The 20,865-nt window shown below is 34.8% G+C and overlaps 1 protein-coding gene across 4 annotated transcripts in view; it reads left to right on the forward strand.

Annotated features, from left to right (window-relative positions):
- Positions 1–339: 339 nt before the first annotated feature.
- LOC144977408 (uncharacterized) overlaps positions 340–20,865 on the forward strand; it is a 48,325-nt gene continuing 27,799 nt past the window's right edge. Inside the window, exons 1-2 of one of the 4 annotated variants that reach the window (XM_078922607.1) lie at positions 340–429; positions 8,050–8,940. In XM_078922607.1, the coding sequence (XP_078778733.1) occupies positions 8,610–8,940 (331 nt within the window). In that variant the 5' untranslated portion in view covers positions 340–429; positions 8,050–8,609. Of the gene's footprint in view, positions 430–2,858; positions 3,244–7,401; positions 7,534–8,049; positions 8,941–20,865 lie in introns of those variants that run through there. The other 3 variants (XM_078922591.1, XR_013646304.1, XM_078922597.1) reach the window with 3 other exon arrangements.

A 20,865-nucleotide genomic window follows, 5' to 3' on the forward strand; every position in this document is an offset into this window, starting at 1 on the left:
GCTCTATAGTTGTTTTTTTGGTTAACCCACATATTCGTTCATTCGACTACAAAATCACTACAACAGTCACACACAAATCTTGTTCGAAGTTCACATAGAATCACGATAAGCAGAATTAAAAAGATCGGTTTTTAAATGCCGTTTGAAGACTTTCATATTGTCGGGTTTAGGTGATAAAGAAATCCACGCTTATAAACTATCCATAGTAAACCAATCACACCATTCCTTCTTCCCGGGACCGGAAAGAAAATAATAATACAAATGATGGATCATGTCCTTGTTTCTAATTTTAGTTGGCATTACCCATAGTAAAAAGACATTTTGGCAATCTTCGCAGGTGAAGAAAGTACGGGTGTTAGTTGAAGGGGTCTTCCTCACACATCAGTCTGTGCATTTGGAGTAACCGGCAACATCAGGTGAAATTAACGGGTATGTAGATGTGTTGGAAATATTCTGTGATCATTACCTTCATTTTCTAGAATCCAATTTTATTTGTATGTTTGAAGACACGGTATTTAAAACTATTTTGTTTTGAAAAAATGAAAACAGTACAAATGGTGTAAACTCACGGAAACGAACTCCATATACCTTTAGGAGGTCATGTAAACACGTGATAATGTTTTGAGGATTGACTTTTAGTTTGATTCTAAAGATTGTTGTCATAGTAGTAGTAGTAGCAGCAGCAGCAGCAGCAGTAGTAGTAGGAGTAATAGTAGTAGTAGTAGTAGTAGTAGTAGTAGTAGTAGTAGTAGTAGTAGTAGTAGTAGTAGTAGTAGTAGTAGTAGTAGAAGTAGTAGTAGTGGTACTAGTAGTAGTAGTAGTAGTAGTAGTAGTAGTAGTCGTAGTAGTAGTACTAGTAGTAGTAGTAGTAGTAGTAGTAGTAGTAGTAGTAGAGTAGTATTAGTAGTAGTAATAGTAGTAGCTGTAGTAGAAGTATAATAGTAGTAGTAGTAGTAGTATAGTAGTAGTATAGTAGTAGTAGTAGTAGTAGTAGTAGTAGAAATCCTATCGGTGTAGTAGTAGTAGTAGTAGTTAGTAGTAGTAGTAGTAGAAGTAGTCCTATCGGTAGTAGTAGTAGTAGTAGTATAGTGTAGTAGTAGTAGTAGTAAGTAGTAGTAGTAGTAGAAGCAGTAGTGTAGTAGAAGTAGTAGTAGTGTAGTAGTAGTAGTAGTAGTAGTAGTAGTAGTAGTAGTAGTAGTAGTAGTAGTAGTAGTAGTAGTAGAGTAGTAGTAGTAGTAGTAGTAGTAGTAGTAGTAATAGTAGTAGTAGTATAGTAGTAGTAGTAGTAGTAGTAGTAGTATAGTAGTAGGTAGTAGTAGTAGTAGTAGAAGTAGTCCTATCGGTAGTAGTAGTAGTAGAAGTAGTCCTATCGGTAGTAGTAGTAGTAGTAGTAGTAGTAGTAGTAGTAGTAGTAGTAGTAGTAGTAGTAGTAGTAGAAGTAGTCCTATCGGTAGTAGTAATAGTAGTAGTAGTAGTAGTAGTAGTAGTAGTAGTAGTAGTAGTAGTAGTAGTAGTAGTAGTAGTAGTAGTAATAATATAATAATACTAGTAGTAGTAGTAGTAGTAGTAGTAGTAGTAGTAGTAGTAGTAGTAGTAGTAGAAGTAGTTAGTGTAGTAGTAGTAGTAGTAGTAATATAATAGTACTAGTAGCAGTAGTAGTATAATAGTAGTAGTAGTAGTAGTAGTAGTAGTAGTAGTAGTAGTAGTAGTAGTAGTAGTTAGTAGATAGTTAGTAGTAGTAGTATAGTAGTAGTGTAGTAGTAGTAGTAGTAGTAGTAGTAGTAGTATAGTAGTATAGTAGTATAGTAGTAGTAGTAGTAGTAGTAGTAGTAATAGTAGTATAGTAAGTAGTAAGATAGTAGTAGTAGTAGAAGAAGAAGAAGAAGAAGAAGAAGAAGAAGAAGAAGAAGAAGAAGAAGAAGAAGAAGAAGAAGAAGAAGAAGAAGAAGTAAAAAATAGTAATAGTTATGCCAATCTCTTAGTACAAATGAAAGGAAACATGTCTAGGGACTGATTAAGGATTAATCAAATTCAAAGGGTATTCGCTACATTGTTACACGATTCCATCACAGTTCTTACTGTCAAAGTTGGATACCTCTACTGTAACGGTTATTGTGAACTTGGAACCTATTGCAGCTTTTTATGACGGTCGTAAGATTGCTATGGCCATAAAATATTTCGGGGTGGAATGATTTTACGACCTTAAGATGTTGACTTGCAATACATCGAGCACATTATTTCACTCGGGCAATACACTAAGAGAAATAAGATGCCCTTTTTATATTTATCTCATTATAATTCAAAGTTTTATTTAAACAGCAATATACAGCATTTTCTCGTATCGATGCTGGATTTATATGATAATAATATTTCAACTCGATTTTTGATTTTTTAAAAATGTATTGTGTATTTTCTTATTATGGATTGGGCGAATTGGAAAATCAAGCGGCAGTAGAAAGTTCCAAAAGTGTGGCTCCGAAAAGTTAAAGGATTGATCATCCAACTTTCAATATACAGTGGTTTCCGTATATAAATACTCTGGCTACATGGAAGATCCGGCTATAAGCACACGTGAGACGCTAATCAATTTTTTTACAATAGAAAATTACCCCATTAGCTTATAAGCACGTTAGCGGAAAAGGACTTTTCAGATAAGAAAGTTCAATTTTCTGACCATTACTTAAAAATTACTTGTACTAGGCTTGTCTGAAAAATCTTAACGCCTATTGAATATCTCCGACTGTATTGAACTCAACAATATAAACTATAAATAAAAATGTGCGTAATTTAGTCTTCTTTAAGGTCACCAAATTTGGTTTAGCTGCTATGTATTTATTTCAATTTATCGTATTTGAAAGTACCCCTACTTGAACATGTCGGTCGAAGAAAACTAAAAACTTTTTGCAATAAACAGCGTGCTGTGACTGAGTTCATCACTGCAGAGAGATGTGCAGGCGTAATAATTCATAAACGATTGAAATGTGTTTATGGTAACTCGTGGATGTTTGAACTGTTCAAAGGTAGGTTTATGATTTACTGGAACTGACGTTGTCTGTACCAACATTAATGAGAGGCTCGCAGTGGTCGTCCACAAAGGGCATCAACCGCAGCAAATCAACCTATGAAATTGAAAAACGTAATCGACTAATCGCTGGATAAAGCAATCTGACAGTTCACAAAGGCTTGGAATTTCATAGGAAAGTGGTGGATATATCGTTTGAGATATCCTCAGGTTGCTGAAAGGTATGTGTCCCATTGGAAAACCCTATCATTTTTTAGTAAAATTGTAATTGTTGAATAGTGCTTCCAACCCGTTGAATAAAAAATATATTCAAGGATTGCAGAATATTTCACTCATTTTATTGGGCTAATGCAGGTTGAAAAAGCAGCTGATTGGCCATATGAATATGAATATAAATCCGACGTTTTTTTTTTTGGGTCAAAGTGTCATTCAAGCAGACGTAGGAAAATACAAATGGCGAATCGAAGTTACTAAAGCCATGCATCCGAAACCATTACCCCCTTCCCACCCGGTCACACACACACACACACACACACACACACACACACACACACATACGCACACACACACACACACATACACACACAGATATATATATATATATATATATATATATATATATATATATATATATATATAGAGAGAGAGAGATAGAGAGAGAGAGAGAGAGAGAGAGGGAAAATAATATAATTCTCGCCCTAGATAAATATCATCAACCATTCACATTATGAATTATGGTCAACTTGATTTGACGGAACACGTCATTCTTTTCTAAGTGGGAGTTAAAAGAACCAAAATCTCACTCACACATGACTAGAACACATGTACAAACTTAAATGAATAAATACCTTATAATAAATTCGGTTTTATATCGCGGATTAATTCACTCGCAAGCTCGTTAATTATTTGCCGGGATAAAAATGACTCATTTAATAGCTCCAAACTCGCGAAAAATTCTATATTCTCACATAAACGCAGGACCACATTAAAAGAGGAAGTTTACTTGAAGTCAAAGGACACCCTCCTTACAGTACTAATTTAGCTCCAAGTGACTATTTTCTTCAAGAGACACCTCAAGGGGACACATTTTGGTAATGATGGCGAGGTGCAGGCGGAGGTGACTCGATAGTGTCGAAGTTTACCACGCTAATCCCTCTTCGACGCGATGCAATAACTGGTGCATCTTTGGTAACCCTGTGTGGATGAGAACGGTAACTAGACTGAAATGTAAAATGATAAATGGAAAGGACATAAACTGAGATTTGTTTTGATACCTTTGTCAATTCCGTATCAATTATAGTTTTGAAAATATAAGAGCCGCGGCAAGACTTTTCAGTCTACCGTTTTGTAGATAAGGTTTTAGAAGAAATTTCAGACTAATTTTAAACATCTAAATTCGATTTAAGAACAAAAATGATTAAACGTTGTTTGAAAGAGCCATGACTGTAAGAGCTGTGTCTATAAATTGATGAAGAATATCAGTTTGGACTAAATTAATAAGTTACTGGTCAAATACAAACTTCAAGTCACAATTTAAATAGGCTTAAAAACTATATGTAAAATGCCAAAATTTTGGTTGAATTAAGACTTTTGTTTCCTACACTGAGGATGATATTAGACTGCTTTACCAGTGAAGTCAACTATCGTTATGTATTGATTTATTTATTTATATATATATTACTGTATATAAATTTGCCCTTCCGCCACGACATCATAAGATATCGTCGCCTAGGCATTCCACGAAGGAATATAGATAATTCATCAAACAAGATGTCTGATGTCAACAGGAATCACCCATGTTGTCCAAGTGAGCAAATTGGGGTTTAATCATCTTGCTCAAGGAAAAAAACGAAAGTGCCTGAAGCGGGACCTTTCGGGTCACAGTGCAATGCCTTAACCAGTCGGCCATATATATGATGAAATAATGATGGGAAGAGATATATTCTATAATTTTTTTTCAACCACTCTTAAGGTAAACGCTCTTTTAATGCTTATCCTATAAGACTACCCGTTTGTCTCGAGATGAGGTCAGGGCAAACACCAGGATGCCAACTGTTTGATATTTAATTTTGTAGAATTTAACTAGTCTTCTGCTGGAGTAGAGTAGAGAACTTGAGATGTTGAGGAAATAAGTCTGATCTAAATTTTTTAAAGAACAAATAGAACCCAACATAATATCAACAAGGTAAGTGAATATTATTTAACATAAATAAAAGCGAGGAAAACATCTTGGAAAAATAGAAGTTCTTTTGTCTAAACGAGCAAGCCCATTTGAACCAGCTTCCAACAGGATTATTTTGTCGTTTCCCGTTAGCAAAACTTCAAATAAATACAAATAACGTCATACATATTGTGGATAACTTAACATCATAGTCCATGAATTTACATTATTAATTTTGTTTGTGTTTGTATTGCTCATTTTTTTAAAATGTTCATTTCCTGTGAGTTTTTTCTTGCGTTTCCCGATTAATAATTTCAATATGTTGGCACTCTGAAAGAAGAGCAATTACAACCACAGTCGTCTAGACCTCAAAGACTTTAAAAGTCTGTTTCATGACCAATTTATCACGCAAACCATTTTACGTGTCAATTCTATAAAACACATTCGTTGCACTTGCTCTAAAACATTCGGTAAATTGCTTTTAATGAGTTTTCCAGTGCATCGATGTATAGCTTTATTTCACTCCAACCGTCATACTTTAAATTACGTACTATACAACAATAATGCTTACTACCACTAAATTATTTCTACTGCTATTAGTACAACTGCTACTTATACTACTATGCTACTACTACTACTACTGCTACTACTACTACTACTACTACTACTACTACTACTACTACTACTACTACTACTACTACTACTACTACTACTACTACTACTACTACTACTACTATTACTACTACTACGTCTCTACTACTACTACTACTACTACTACTACTACTACTACTACTACTACTACTACTACTATACTACTACTACTTGTGTTTACTACTACTTCTACTACTACTACTACTACTACTACTACTACTACTACTACTACTACTACTACTACTACTACTACTACTACTACTACTACTACCACCACCACCACCACTACTACTACTACTACTACTACTACTACTACTACTACTACTACTACTACTACTACTACTACAACTACTACCCCTACTACTAGTATTAATGCTATTACTATAACTATTACTACTACTACTACCACTACTACTACTACTACTACTACTACTACTACTACTACTACTACTACTACTACTACTTGTTACTACTACTACTATTACTACTACTACTACTACTACTACTATTACTACTACTACTACTACTACTACTACTACTACTACTACTACTACTACTACTACTACTACTACTATTACAACTACTACTACCACCACCACCACACTACTACTACTACTACTACTACTACTACTACTACTACTACTACTACTACTACTACTACTACTACTGCTACTACTACTACTACTACTACTACTACTTCTATTATGACTACTACTACTTCTCTTATGACTACTACTACTACTACTAATACTACTACTACTACTACTACTACTACTACTACTACTACTACTACTACTACTACTACTACTACTACTACTACTACTACTACTACTACTACCACTACTACTACTACTACTACTACTACTACTACTACTACTACTACTGCTACTACTACTACTACTAGCCACAGCACCATCACCACCACCACTACTACTTCTACTACTGCTACTACTACTACTACTACTACTTCTTCTACTACTACTACTACTACTACTACTACTACTACTACTACTACTACTACTACTACTACTACTACTACCCTTACTAGCCACAGCACCATCACCACCACCACCACTACTACTTCTACTACTGCTACTACTACTACTACTTCTACTACTACTACTACTACTACTACTACTACTACTACTACTACTACTACTACTACTACTACTACTACTACTACTATTACTACTCCTGCTGCTGCTACTATTAGATATTACATTGTTTCACTTTTTCTTTCCTTATTCATCTTCAAGGTGTGTGTGTGTGTGTGTGTGTGTGTGTGTGTGTTTTATAATGCGGGGCATTATTTATAACTTATTCATTTATTCATGTATCTATTTATCTACTTATTCATTTGTAATTCAAGTTTTCCTATAGTAATTATAATTTTTTTTAAAATCGAAAATCATAACTAAGAAAGAAATGCAGGGTAGACCTGCTGTTGATGCGGTGCCAATAGGAAATTCGTTTGCTATCATTATGATAATCAGGCTTTTCTCCAGGTGTTTCTTGTTTGACGCCATGATACATTCCTCTCTTTACCTGGTATTATCTTGTGATGAACAGTATCACTGTTTCAAATAAAGTGCGATGTCAAGGAAGTGTTCATTTCATTCTTGTATTCACCAGTCATATCAGCTGTGATAAATAGTGAAAACAGATGCACTAGTTTAGAACCGCAACAGGCTGAGAATAGGTAATTGTTCCCCAAGGGGGTATACGATGTTATATGATGACTTCTTATTTTGATTATTCTGCATATGTTTGAGTAATATTTAGCGTTCTGCAGTACACTTACAACATACTTTTATTTTAGCAAAAAAAATTTTTAATTCATATCTTTATATATGAACATGTTCTCCATTTTGTGAAATATTCTTACACCCAGACTTCTAAGAATATATGTCGATGGCCGTTGATCAAACCTCTGAAGTATAGTATCGCAAAGAGGCTACTTCAGAGGTTTGATCAACAGGCCATCGATGTGCTTTGTCGATGTATGACATTAGTACATTCTTATACAAGTGTGCTGAGTTGATCTACAACATAAAATACAATCCTTTTAGAACTCGGAATCTTTAATCGTTCGGTTACATAAATTCTTTCTTGTTAGTTATCAAAACAATTTGTTTGATATAATTCATGCTAAGTGTGGACATTATAATTTTATGATTTCATCCTTTTAATCGTTGCTTCTGTTTCTTTTCAACAGATCCGCAACTGGACAAGAGGACTAAGCTGATGTGTTTTCATCATGGGTTGAACTGTGTTGGAATATATTACTTTAACTTACACATGAGTTATTTCTACGTTCAACCTTTGAAAATTTGGATTACGATTTCAAGAAATCCCAAGTGATCTGGAGAGGTGATCCTTTTACTTGGACATTGTGTGAAGTGTTTGAATTAAAATGATGCGATGGTTGTGATACATTCCAGTAAATAATTTTTAATGTTTGTTCAGGGAATTGTAGATTGAAAGCGTTTTTGTAGTTATATCTCTGTTGTTAAACCTTCATATTATCCGGGAGGTAATTATTTTTATATTTAAAAGTATGCAAATGACAACAACAAGAACAATACAAAGTCTATCAAAACAGATTCAACTGATTTTAAAATATTATGGATATGTCTATCTGTATCAACCGACTCAAATCTTTCTCTATTATTCAACAAAATGGGATGGTATCTTTACAGTGAAACCAAATGAGAAGGAGATCAAAATTTGAAGGGCACCTTGTCTAGACGGGGTAACCTGTATAGGACAGGACGAATGCAAAAGAGTTGCTCTTTACATTCTAAAGCATGCCGCGTGGCGTGCATCTCTTTTATCACCACCGTCGCCTCTGCTGTTTTTGTAGCATCAGTAGCAGCAGCGGCCACAAACCATGATTCTACCGTTAGGATTATTGGAGAACCGTGCAGAGCTCAAACTCGATGCAATTGGAATATCCTCCCCATCCCCGAAACAGGTTGCTGTCCTAGAGAATTGGGACAGACATGTCATCCGGAGACTCAGGAATTTTGTAATTCGGAATTGGGATTGGTTTGTGTGGACAGGGAGAATAACAGTCGAACTACGGAAGATTTTGGAATATGTAGAGGTAAATATACTACCGTTGTAATCTTAGTGAGCTTTTAAATGATTTTTTTTTGAATGAAAAAAACCCGTCACATGTATAAATCATAATGGCTATTAATAAATCGGGCCTCAACGGACAATCCGCGTCTGAACTTATGCAGAGCCCTAGTGCATTACGGACGCTAACACACAACTTGTATTGTTTAAAATGAGTATTTTGTTTAATATGACCTACAGGTGAATTAAATGAAGGGTTGTGAAGCGCATTAAGCATTATAAATATAGTTCAACAGTCGTTACGGTCATGTATTCATTTTTCACATGTATACGGTGAGACAATGTGTGTCAGTAGCCTTTTCTAAGGACTCAACTTTGTGTCGCTCAGAGCATCGACTCGAACCCGGAGCCTAACGGTCGAAGGCAGTTGTACTACAAAACCACATAGCCGCGCATTTAGAGTTAACTCTGCCTTGCATCAGCATGACCTTTGATATCTCCTTTCAACACCGACATGCGTACGTCAGTAGCAGCTTTGTTATGGCTTGTCCACTACTTTAACGTCATACCCGCCCAACACCTAAAAAAAAAAAGATTTTTTCAAGCAGATTAGCAACGAGTATATTCTATATTTTGTTTTAAAAAATGATCTCTGCAACATAGTGTCCAGTTTTTATAGCTATAACTATAACAAAATTAAATCAGAATAAGAAAATTGTTGGCTGCATCGTAACGAATGTGACGATTTTCCTAATGGTTAACTCTCTCCTTACCAACTATAGGAAATCGTCACATTCGTTATAATACAACCAATATTTTTCTTATTCAAATTTCTTTCGTACAACATAAAATTTTAAGAAAATGAAGTGTGTTATAGCGTATGTTTTGCAAAAGAAATTATTATCGCGGGAATTTTACTGCTATTATGTCGGATTGATAAAAAATCTATTTTGTGTTAGACTAGTTGGGTGTGAAGTTTTGGGGAAAATCTTGAAAATGGCTGTTAAAGAGAGGGTTAATCCACACTCCTGGAACGGCCCGAGTCGGCACCAAAGCTTTGTTGCCTAGAGCTTTAGACATCTATATAACTAACAGATGGCACATGCGGAGTTTATACCTTATCTTGTAAGAAATGGGTCAAACTAAAGATCGAGAGTCTGAATTAAAAAGTGTTCGATATTGCCCAGGATAAGGAAATTCGTTTTTTGTCACCCATACGAATGTGTTTCAGTAGTCCACAATCAATTTAACATACCTGCAAAGTAATACAGTACGGTAAATCAAAGCAGTTGATTCTAATGGTTAAGCTACAATATCATGAAAATCTACCAAATCCTTTAAGACTTCTTTGAGCTAGTCTAGTACTGACTTGCTAGTCTTCAGCCTAAGCGGAGCAAGTGACTAAAAAATCGAATTTTATTAACGTTTTCTAGTCTCATCTAGGCTCATGCCTAGAAGTGGGCGTTGTAAGGACAGTGACCGATTCGGCTATTTTGTGCTGGTAACACCAAGATCTCTAGTACACGATGGCAGGTAAGATACCAGACTTCATAATTTCAACGCAATGATTCCCAAAGAGGAAATTAGCAGCACATCCGGTATAGATAATGTTTCGTTCCGTTTCATATTCATGAAGCTAACATAAACTGTAGACTGGCAACTATCGGCGCCTATGTACAAAATGGTAACTCTGCCATTTAACTGTCTGGTGGCGTTTAAAGCACTTTCTATATTTCATAAACCTGCCTTATATTTTATTCATTCGGAAAACATAGGCTAGATAGGTTAGGGAAAACCAGACGGATAAACAATTTCAGACCACCTGTGTTCCTTTTCTCATGCTTACATCTCAACTGTTTATATTACTTGTCATGAGCTTTGGGTGGGTCGATTAATTTGTTGTACTCTACAAATTATTTTTTTTTTTCCATTTTGGCCAGAAAACATTTGCTTCAGCTACTGTCGATGATACTCCAAATGCTTACCCAAAAAAATCTGAAACTGTAGACATATCTTAACATTCAGAAGATCTAACGTTCGGTCCCCAGTCGAGGTCGATTGATTTTTTGGGATGGTTTTTTTTCCATGTATCCTTCTTTCTTGTTTTGTCTGGCACCTTTCATACACACTTGTTCATTTCTTTATTTCGCACCGGTGCCTGCTCCTTAATTTCTTAATTTGATATTTTAAAAAATAATAAAATGGAGCAACTCAAATGTCTTCGTCCTCGTCCTCTCGTGTTCAATGTATGTGTTGTTTGATGCTATCGTGTGTTCAATGTATGTGTTGTTTGATGCTATCGTGTGTTCAATGTATGTGTTGTTTGATGCCCCTGTGAAGAATATAGGTATTATAATTGTCCCAACTATCGGGAGCCTTTCCTAATGGTAGCACGTCTAATCGGTAATCAGAAGGTTGGAGGTTCGATCCCCAGTCGAGGTCGACTGATTTGTTTTGATGGATTTTTTCTTGTATTTTTCTTTCTTACTTTGTCTTGCACCTTTCATAAAAACTTGTTCAGTTCTTTATCTTACACCGGTGCCTGCTCCTTAATTTCTAAATTTGACACGGCAGCTTGCCGTCATCTACAATTACATTTGTAATGCAAAATTTGAATGTTTGTTATCAAACAGGATCCGGTCCATTCCCTTATTTTATTACTTCAGACCTAAACATCACCATACTTTTCACATTTTGGGTTAATTGAAATACCAACAATGGGACCAAGTTCTGAATAGCAGATAGTAGAGACTTACATTAGAGTTAGTTCGGGTTGCATTAACTCATGAAAGATTCTTTATTCTAAATATTATTCTTTAGAACAATATTATGTCAAGACAAAATCGTTAAGCTCCGAAAATCGAATGTTAAAGATACTTCACAATCCTCTTCCACAACGGCGTTTGGAAATAATTGGTCATGGGATGTCCAGCGATAAAAAAAAAAGAAAAGAATTTGGATTGCTTTGAATCGTGATTTAAGAAAAAAAGGCATTATTATAGACCGCTGCCTAAGCATGTAATAATTCTCTATTGATAGATCCAAAACATTTAGAAGATGACATGAAAGCCATTTCATCCGACGCAATGCAGTCATAGTTTGGACGATAAAAGTTGAAGTTTTTTGTACACGGCTGTACAAAATCAGTTACTCATGGTTGATCCGCATAGTTTTGAGAACACGTAATGATATTTCAATTCGGGATATATGCTTGATGGAGAAGTGTGTGAGGAGGAGGTGGAGTAATTGAGAGTACTTTATCCCAATATCTCTGCAGATAGACACCGGTATAGATCTATCGATAGAGATAAATACGTCAGATTAGCCAAATTCATGAATTCATAATGTATAACTAGGTCTCTCAAACGCAACTATCTGGTAGCCATTTGTTTACCCGAGAGTGGAAATTTGCATGAGCTGAGGGCTATAGAAATGGGAAAAAATTCACTCGTACAAAGAAATTTCCCTCCCCCCCCCCTCTCTCTCTCTCTCTCTCTCTCTCTCCCCCCCCCCCCCCCCCCCCCCCACACACACACATACACACACACGCGGTTACAAACACTCAAACACACAAACTGAGAGAGATATATAGATAGATAATAGATAGGCAGATAGAAGGATATATATATATATATATATATATATATATATATATATATATATATATATATATATATATATAAGAGAGAGAGAGAGAGAGAGAGAGAGAGAAGGAAGAATGTACACGATTAATCACACTGAAGTTTGAGTAATCCAATCCAGATGTTGTGCAATTCATTCTTTTTGTAAACACATGACATTTATAGGATGAACCACTTGCATTAAGTAAATATTACTTCCCTTTTAAAACAGTTTAGGCATAAGCACAGTAAACTCCACCTATCACTGAATCTTATTTGCACATTGATAATAAAGAAACCAACTAAGGTAGGGCGCCCAAATTTCTCGACACCATGTGACCTTTTTTTTGGTGTGTGTGCTTTGTTTAAAACCTTGTCGCTCGTTGTTTTCAAGCTATCGACGTGCGGTTCGCACAATCAAATAGATAAATGATTTTGTTTAAAATCACATAAATTAATATGTTCTATCTTTCCATTTACGCTCCTATTTTTGCATTTATTAAGGTGTGTAATTATTTTCTGATGGTGGCCCTAATTTCGACACTGTGGCCCTAATCTCGACACTCTAGGGGCCCTAATTTTGACAACAACGTAACGAATTTAACACATGCAGCGGCGTATCCTAACTTGGTTAAAAAGGTCTACTGCTCTTTTCTTATTTCAATATATTTTATTTATAACTGACCAAAATGATAAATCATGACATAAAATGAGAGTTTGTCCTTAAGTATGTTCTTCTTCTTCTTCTTCTTCTTCTTCTTCTTCTTCTTCTTCTTCTTCTTCTTCTTCTTCTTCTTCTTCTTCTTCTTCTTTTCTTTTTCTTTTTTCTTCTTCTTTCTTCTTCTTCTTCTTCTTCTTCTTCTTCTTCTTCTTCTTCTTCTTCTTTTCTTCTTCTTCTTCTTCTTCTCTCTTCTTCTTCTTCTTCTCTTCTTCTTCTTCTTCTTCTTCTTCTTCTTCTTCTTCTTCTTCTTCTTCTTTCTTCTTCTTCTCTTCTTCTTCTTCCTTTCTTCTTCTTCTTCTTCTCCTTTCTCTCCTCCTCTTCCTCCTCTCCCTCTTCCTTCTTCTTCTTCTTCTTCTCTTCTTCTTCTTCTTCTTCTTCTTCTTCTCTTCTTCTTCTTCTTCTTCTTCTTCTTGTTCTCTCTCTCTCTCTCTCTCTCTCTCTCTCTCTCTCTCTCTCTCTCTCTCACACACACACACATGCATACACACATTTTATATACTTGTGAATGGCCACAATATTAAAAAAATTGTACACATGATTCTTTGTAATTTAACTGTAAACTGATGCATTAATGACCATCTGTCTCAATGCGGTGTTATGTCGTGTAAACATTGATTTGGAATGAAGTTGAAATCACAAAAGTTGATTTGAATTGATTTGGCCCGGTGGAGAGAATGGATCTAGTTTATTGTTTTTTTATAACCTACTTTAGGCTCGGGGGTCCCGATAGCTCATTTGGTAGAGTGCAAAAGAACCGTGATCATCCCGGGTGCAGTCGAGTTTTTTTTTTTCAGATCCCCTTGTCCACCCAGAAATGATTGTGTAGCTGGGTCTGTTAGATCTGTCGGAAAGTTCTTTGTGATGGACTAGCATCCTATCCAAAGGATAGCAAGTCATTGCTATTGTCCGTTTAACACTATAGAAACCGGGATAAAATCCAGTTCAATGGGTCGATTGGTTCTAAAGGACTACTTTGGCTCAGGTTTTGTTTTTATGTCCGACACATACCTTTAGGTGAAAAACATGTTTGAAAGCAGGCTATTCAAGAGTGTCGACTTCACGACCAGTGTCGAAATTCGGGCACCCTACCTTATTGATCTCTCGTACGTTCACAATATTAATTCGGCATCACTCAAATGACGCACAATTTATTTCATTCCCTGAACGACTGAGTTCTTATTTAAGTTCATCCTCAGTTACCTTTCACTGGGATCGGCAGGTTTTTAAAATGTCAAAATCATTGATTGTTTTCTATTTCCTATGTTGATTTTAGAGATGGAGTCGAGTAGAAATTGATAAGTAATTCAACTCAACAATAAAAGGACAGCTGACGTCAAGTATGCTTATTTTACTATTTAACATTATTTTTCGCCAAATACGTGACCTATCGTCTCTAAACGGTATTATAAAGGGTTGAACCAGATGCTAAAAAGTCCAATTTAAGCGAAACTGATCTAAAACATTATGACTTATTGCTTTTTTAGCGCTTTAGTAGAGTCATTCTCCTCGATCAAATATGTAAACTCGGCCCAATTCTGATATGTTTAGCTATCCAGTTTTTAATCTCTTAATTCTTTCCAGAGTAAGGCAGTTAACTGGTTAATGCAATCGAATGAACGAATCGTTCCTGTGTGTCAGGGGTGTCATGACTTTTTGTCTGGATCCTACTTGGTACAGGGGAACTTTCAAGTAAAAGTAGAAGAAGGAACAACCTGCTTCACCTGCTCTCTAAAAGTAAACATGGGCCAGAGCACGCGTCGAAAGATGTCCATTTGTTATGGATTACAAGAAATTTACTTTGATAACGACTATATTATTGATAAAAAAAGTATAATCAGAAAGACTATAAAAGAAAACGAAAAATAAATACTCCCACTTCCCAGACAAACACACACACACACACACACACACACACACACACACACACATATATATATATATATATATATATATATATTCCTCTCCCCCCTCCCTCTCTCTTTCTCTCTCTCTCTCTCTCTCTCTCTCTCTCTCTCTCTCTCTCTCTCTCTCCCTCTCTGAATTTATAATGGAAAAAGACACACAGACAAACGAACAAACCAAAAGAAATAAACGAACAAAAAATAAATAAATAAATAAATAAAAAAAAAAACAACTCCCCCCCAAAAAACAAAAAAAAAAAAAAAAAAAAAAAAAAGAAAAAATACCAAACCCCAAATTGTTGACCCTACAGAATTTAACTAATAATAATATTTATTCAAAGTTCAAAGAAACGGTATGTGAATAACATTTTATGCTCTGATTCATCGAGTCACATACGAATTACCCATAGCTACTGACATTGAGGGTAGAGTGTCTTAATATTATTTGTAAATCCTGCATAAAGCTCAACTTATCCTGGACGTCTATATCCTATATCCTATAAAAGGGTAATTTTTTCTTCCCAAACACTCTAAAATACTTCAGATTGTCAATTTATAAGGAATGTGATTGAAGCAATAAGAGCACTATATAAAAATAGCATTTTGGTTAAACTGAACTTCATCTGCAAAATAAAGTCTTAAAACTAATATTTCGCGACAGCTGTGTCTGGCCTTTTGGTCTAGTGATTTGATAATCAACTTGTGATCTGTAGATCTACGCTCGAATACCACTAGGAGAAGCGCGAATTTGAGTCCTTGGAAAAGGCTCCTTATTTAAAATGTTCTCATCATACTTAGGACATGTGTAGCCCAACGGTTACGGCATTGCCTTTGTCGAAAAAAATATAATAACAGCGCCATACAAGCATCATGTCACTGATACATATTAATGTTGCTATGCTCTTGGTTTTGGAACCCTTGTAAAACCCCTGAACACATAGTTCCAATGTTTAATTAAATGATGGTAATGATGATGATGATGATGATATTATCAATAATAATAATAATAATAATAATAATAATAATAATAATAATAATAATAATAATAATAATAATAATAATAATAATAATAATAATAAATCTAACTTCTACTACTACTACTACTACTACTACTACTACTACTACTACTACTACTACTACTACTACTACTACTACTACTACTGAGAGAGAGAGAGAGAGAGAGAGAGAGAGAGAGAAAGAGAGAGAGAAAGATAGAGATAGGCAGATAGATAGATAGATAGATAGATAGATAGATAGATAGATAGATAGATAGATAGATAGATAGATAGATAGAGAGATAGAAAGAGAGGAAGAGAGAGAGAGTGAGAGAGAGATAGAGAGAGAGGGAGAGAGAGAGAGAGAGAGAGAGAGAGAGAGAGAGAGAGAGAGAGAGAGAGAGAGATCAGCGAGCAGTCGCTCTTGCCACTGAGCCATCCGGCGACACAAAAATATGGCTTACTGAACAATCTATGACCGATAATCATGAAGATGGGATGCAGCATGATATTCTAGCATATCTAAATAGACATTTATAATAATCGTTTACACAGTAAAGAAAAATTGGCTTATAACTCTTTTATGCATCTGCCAGTACCAAACAGTCGCTGTGTCTCAGCAAATTTAGAATACCCGTTACTTTGGCATTGAGTTTAAATTTTTGCTTATTAAAAATTAATTCGTTTTCATATCCTGTAGTTGTCAACTAAGCTGGGCTACAAAACGTTCTTGAGCTACCTACTTATTGCGATTTCGTTTCATTCATTACATTACACAAAGAAGATTTTGATGCGCTGTTGTGATTCATAAAAAGAAAGAGAAAAAGTGGGGTCTTTCTAGTTCACGTTCATTTTGCTAACTTTGGTGATGTATTGAAGATCCACAAGCATAAATGTATGACTTTTCTTTAGAATAATAAGTTTGATATCTGGGAAAGACTTTATGGACACCCTGTGTATATCTTTCCCATTAAGGGGCGGTTTGGGTCTTTTCTAAAAAAAAATTTAATAACCTATATTGGGCGGTTTTAATCATTCTGTATCATCAATATAGGTTAAAAAACAACATTTATGGTTAAAATTTTTAATTATCTGTGTTCATACCCATTTTGCGATCTAATTTGGGGGTCTGACATAAAAAAATATAACAATCTTGTGGCAAACGTTCCACAAAAACTAATGAAGGAATGACCTCCATATTCTTCCCTCTTGTCAACATTGTACCATAGTGTGTCACCATAGAGAGATTTTACGGCTTTAGCTTATGGAATTTGTATTAGAGCATTACAAAGTTGAGAATCAAAATGTTATGACAAAATTGATGTAAAAAATTCAGATTTAGGAGTGTAATTTAAAATTCACAAATCTTATCAAAAAAATCTTTCTATGGTGACATAATAATTATCTCTGTGATAACTGTGAAAATTTTCAGACAATTCCATTGAATAGATTCTGAGTAACGTTTGACACAGTTTCCCATACCCTTTGAAAAATGACATATTGAGAAAATAGCAAAATGGCTTCCCGTTTTTCACACATTTCTTACTACCTGTACAATTTTCGACTCTGTATTTCGTGCCTTGATAGTCTACTTTAAGAATTTGGACTTCAGTTATATTATTTCTAAGATAATAAAATATCATTTTCCACCAAAATCTCAAAATCAAATTTTTGAAGGATTTTCCTAATAATTAGACCCAAACCGCCCCTTAAATGACAAGATACACTCTTAGTAGATGCCACAGCTGTACAAACTGCTTTATTGAATTACCTCAATTAACGTACAGAGGAAATAGTTTTTGGCTCTATCGGCATTTATCGGGAAGAGCGCATAGCGATGTGATCATAATATTATAATCCAGGTAGATCGTTAAAGTAAAAACAAAAAGCCCAAATCGGTGAGGTTTTATATACAGCACTATTTACAAAATGAGGTGAAAACCTTTCCTAAGGGGTCTAATGCCAATTGCAACTCTTAAAATGAAAGATGAGACATGCCGCCTGGAAGCCACTATTGTTATTTTTTCGATAGAGAAAACGCTGTTACGATATTATTATTTTACATTTGAGTTTGGTGAGAACAAACATGAGTGGAGAGTACTGTCTTCAAGGACTCAATATCTTGTGCTAACCCAAACGAGACTCAAAATTAGAACTTGTAGATCACAAACCCTTAGACCACAATGCCGCGCTGAAGATTTCTGTCTAATCTGCAGAAAAGAATCCAATTACAATCTTATTGTGTTGACCTTATTGACGAATATAGCCTTTCAATTTCTTGGATCCGCTCTTCCTTGAAAAAAACCCATTTCAATGTTGTTATTTGGCATGAAAAAGTCAAAGTACTTGAATGAATTGATAGAGTCTATATTTATAAATATGCGCATAAAAGTTTTCTTAGTCTATATCTACAAACATTTTCAACGGCGACCTAAATCTTTTCTATAAGATTGAAAATGTATATCAAAGAAATGCGTTAAAATATTATTATAATAAATAGAGGTGCTCGAATTTCTTACGGAGAGAGCACAATATGTTCAATTAGGGCAAAACAAATCTTCCTGTATAACTACAAATACTGGCGCTCCTCAAGGTTGTGTATTGTCCCCTGTATTATTCACAATATACACGAATGACTGTAGAAGTCAAAACCTGAGTGTACCTTTAATAAAGTTTGCAGATGACACCGCTCTTCAAGGCCTCATAACAAATGGCAACGAAGTGGCTTATAGGCAAGAAATTGATAGATTTGTGTCTTGGTGTGATGCCCACCACCTAGAGCTTAACATAAGCAAGACAAAGGAGCTAGTGATTGACTTTAGGAGAGTGAAGGAACCGATAGAACCGTTAAAATTAAAGGACCAATTCGTCCAGCGAGTTCCTCACTACAAATACCTTGGTGTAACGATTGATGACAGGCTCAAGTGGGATGAACACTTGAAAATAATTAGGCATAAGATGTGCAGACGTACATATTTTTTATCAAAACTCTCTCAGTTTAGAATAGATAAAACCCTCTGCACATTATTTTATAGAGCAGTAATCGAAAGTGTTTTGTCATTTTGTATAACAGCTTGGGGAGGCAATTGCTTAGCAGTGGAAAGGAACAAAATAAATTCAAATATTAAAAAATCCATTAAACGCTATATAAATGATGTTGACGATGTAGATCTTTTATACGAGAAATTTTGTATACATAAAATAACTAAAATATTAAATGACCAGTATCATCCACTAAGACCATCAATTATTATGTCAGAAAGAAGTGGTCGCCCTTTCTCTATTTCAACGAAAACAGAGAGACACCGAAAATCTTTTCTGCCGTCCAGTATTAGGCTTTATAACAACAAGCAATAATCATTTTATATAATTATTTCTCATTTTTACTTTTTAAAAATATAAATATTAATTTATTAATTTATTTGTTTTGCAATCTTTTCAATTTTCAATTTATAGTGACAGTTTTAACTATTTTACAGTGTTGAAATTATTCATATTATAAAGCGCAGCTCTGGTTATAGAGCTGCTCCTTTTTTATATATATACATCCTATTTCCATTGTATTTTTATCTTATGTGTAAATTATAACACGTCTGTACAAAAAATTTCCTTTTTGGGATGCAATAAAGTATTTTTATTATTATTATTATTATTATAGAGATTTCAATATCATAGTTACAGCAAAAGTCGAATGCTCTTAGCTTTTAACAAACATAAATACTAGACTGATCATTCATAAAGTTTGCCAAAGAAGAAAATTATTAACTGGAAGAGCTCTTCTTCTGGACATTCCCTCTTTAAAGTACTGTAAAATGGGGTAACTTTAAATACTTTAAAACTCGATAGCTCTCTACAGTCTGGAAAATTGAACAGACCACTCAAAAAGGAATTTTGACTTTAAAGCAAACTAATAATTTTGGCAATAGTTTCTTGGCTGTTTCTCAAATTTCAAAGGTGTTCAAATTTTCCCTGGGAAATAGATAACTTTGAACATTTTCAATGATTTGACACGGCAAGACCATACATCATAATTTGAATTCTACAATCAAAATATATACAAAGGTTACACGTTAATTTAGGCCTATCTGGGTCAAATTCCTTGTCCACATAGGCTTCGTGGAACCATTCATGGCAAGCGCTGCACTCGACCCAATCCTTAAAAGGTAGCACCATTTGAAAAAAAAAACCAGACAAGAGTTTGCAGTTATATAGCCCTTATATATGATGAACACCATGCTATACGCGCTTGACATGATGTTGGAACAGAGAAGTTTAAACACATAAAACTAGAAATACAGCCTTATAAGCGCTAACATAATTTATGATAAGACAACGCTTGTCCACATACATTAGAGGCTATCCGAATGTAACATCCATCTCCAATGAGTCGATAAATTTCTTTTGCAAATTAATGCCATTAAGACTTCTTATCACATATTTAAACTCTTGGGCTTCAAAAACCTGAAAAGAAATCCATGTGACGGAACTATTTTGAGGACAGCCACAAAACATAATTATTTTTATTGTTGACGATTCAAAGATACCAGCTTTCAAAGGTATTATGAGGCGGGGTAATTTTGAACGCCGTTCAAATTTACCCTGGTTTACGGGACCTTTAAGATCGTTTCGTGTGTTTGTAAAATCATTATATTCACTTCTTTTGTGAGTTGACGTCTTATATTTGAGTAGAAAGACAATATTGACTTAAGACAG

The sequence above is a fragment of the Berghia stephanieae genome, chromosome 1 (assembly GCF_034508935.2).
Source record: "Berghia stephanieae isolate SIO BIC M18660-M18661 chromosome 1, UCSD_Bste_1.3, whole genome shotgun sequence".
Classification (NCBI taxonomy): domain Eukaryota; kingdom Metazoa; phylum Mollusca; class Gastropoda; order Nudibranchia; family Aeolidiidae; genus Berghia; species Berghia stephanieae.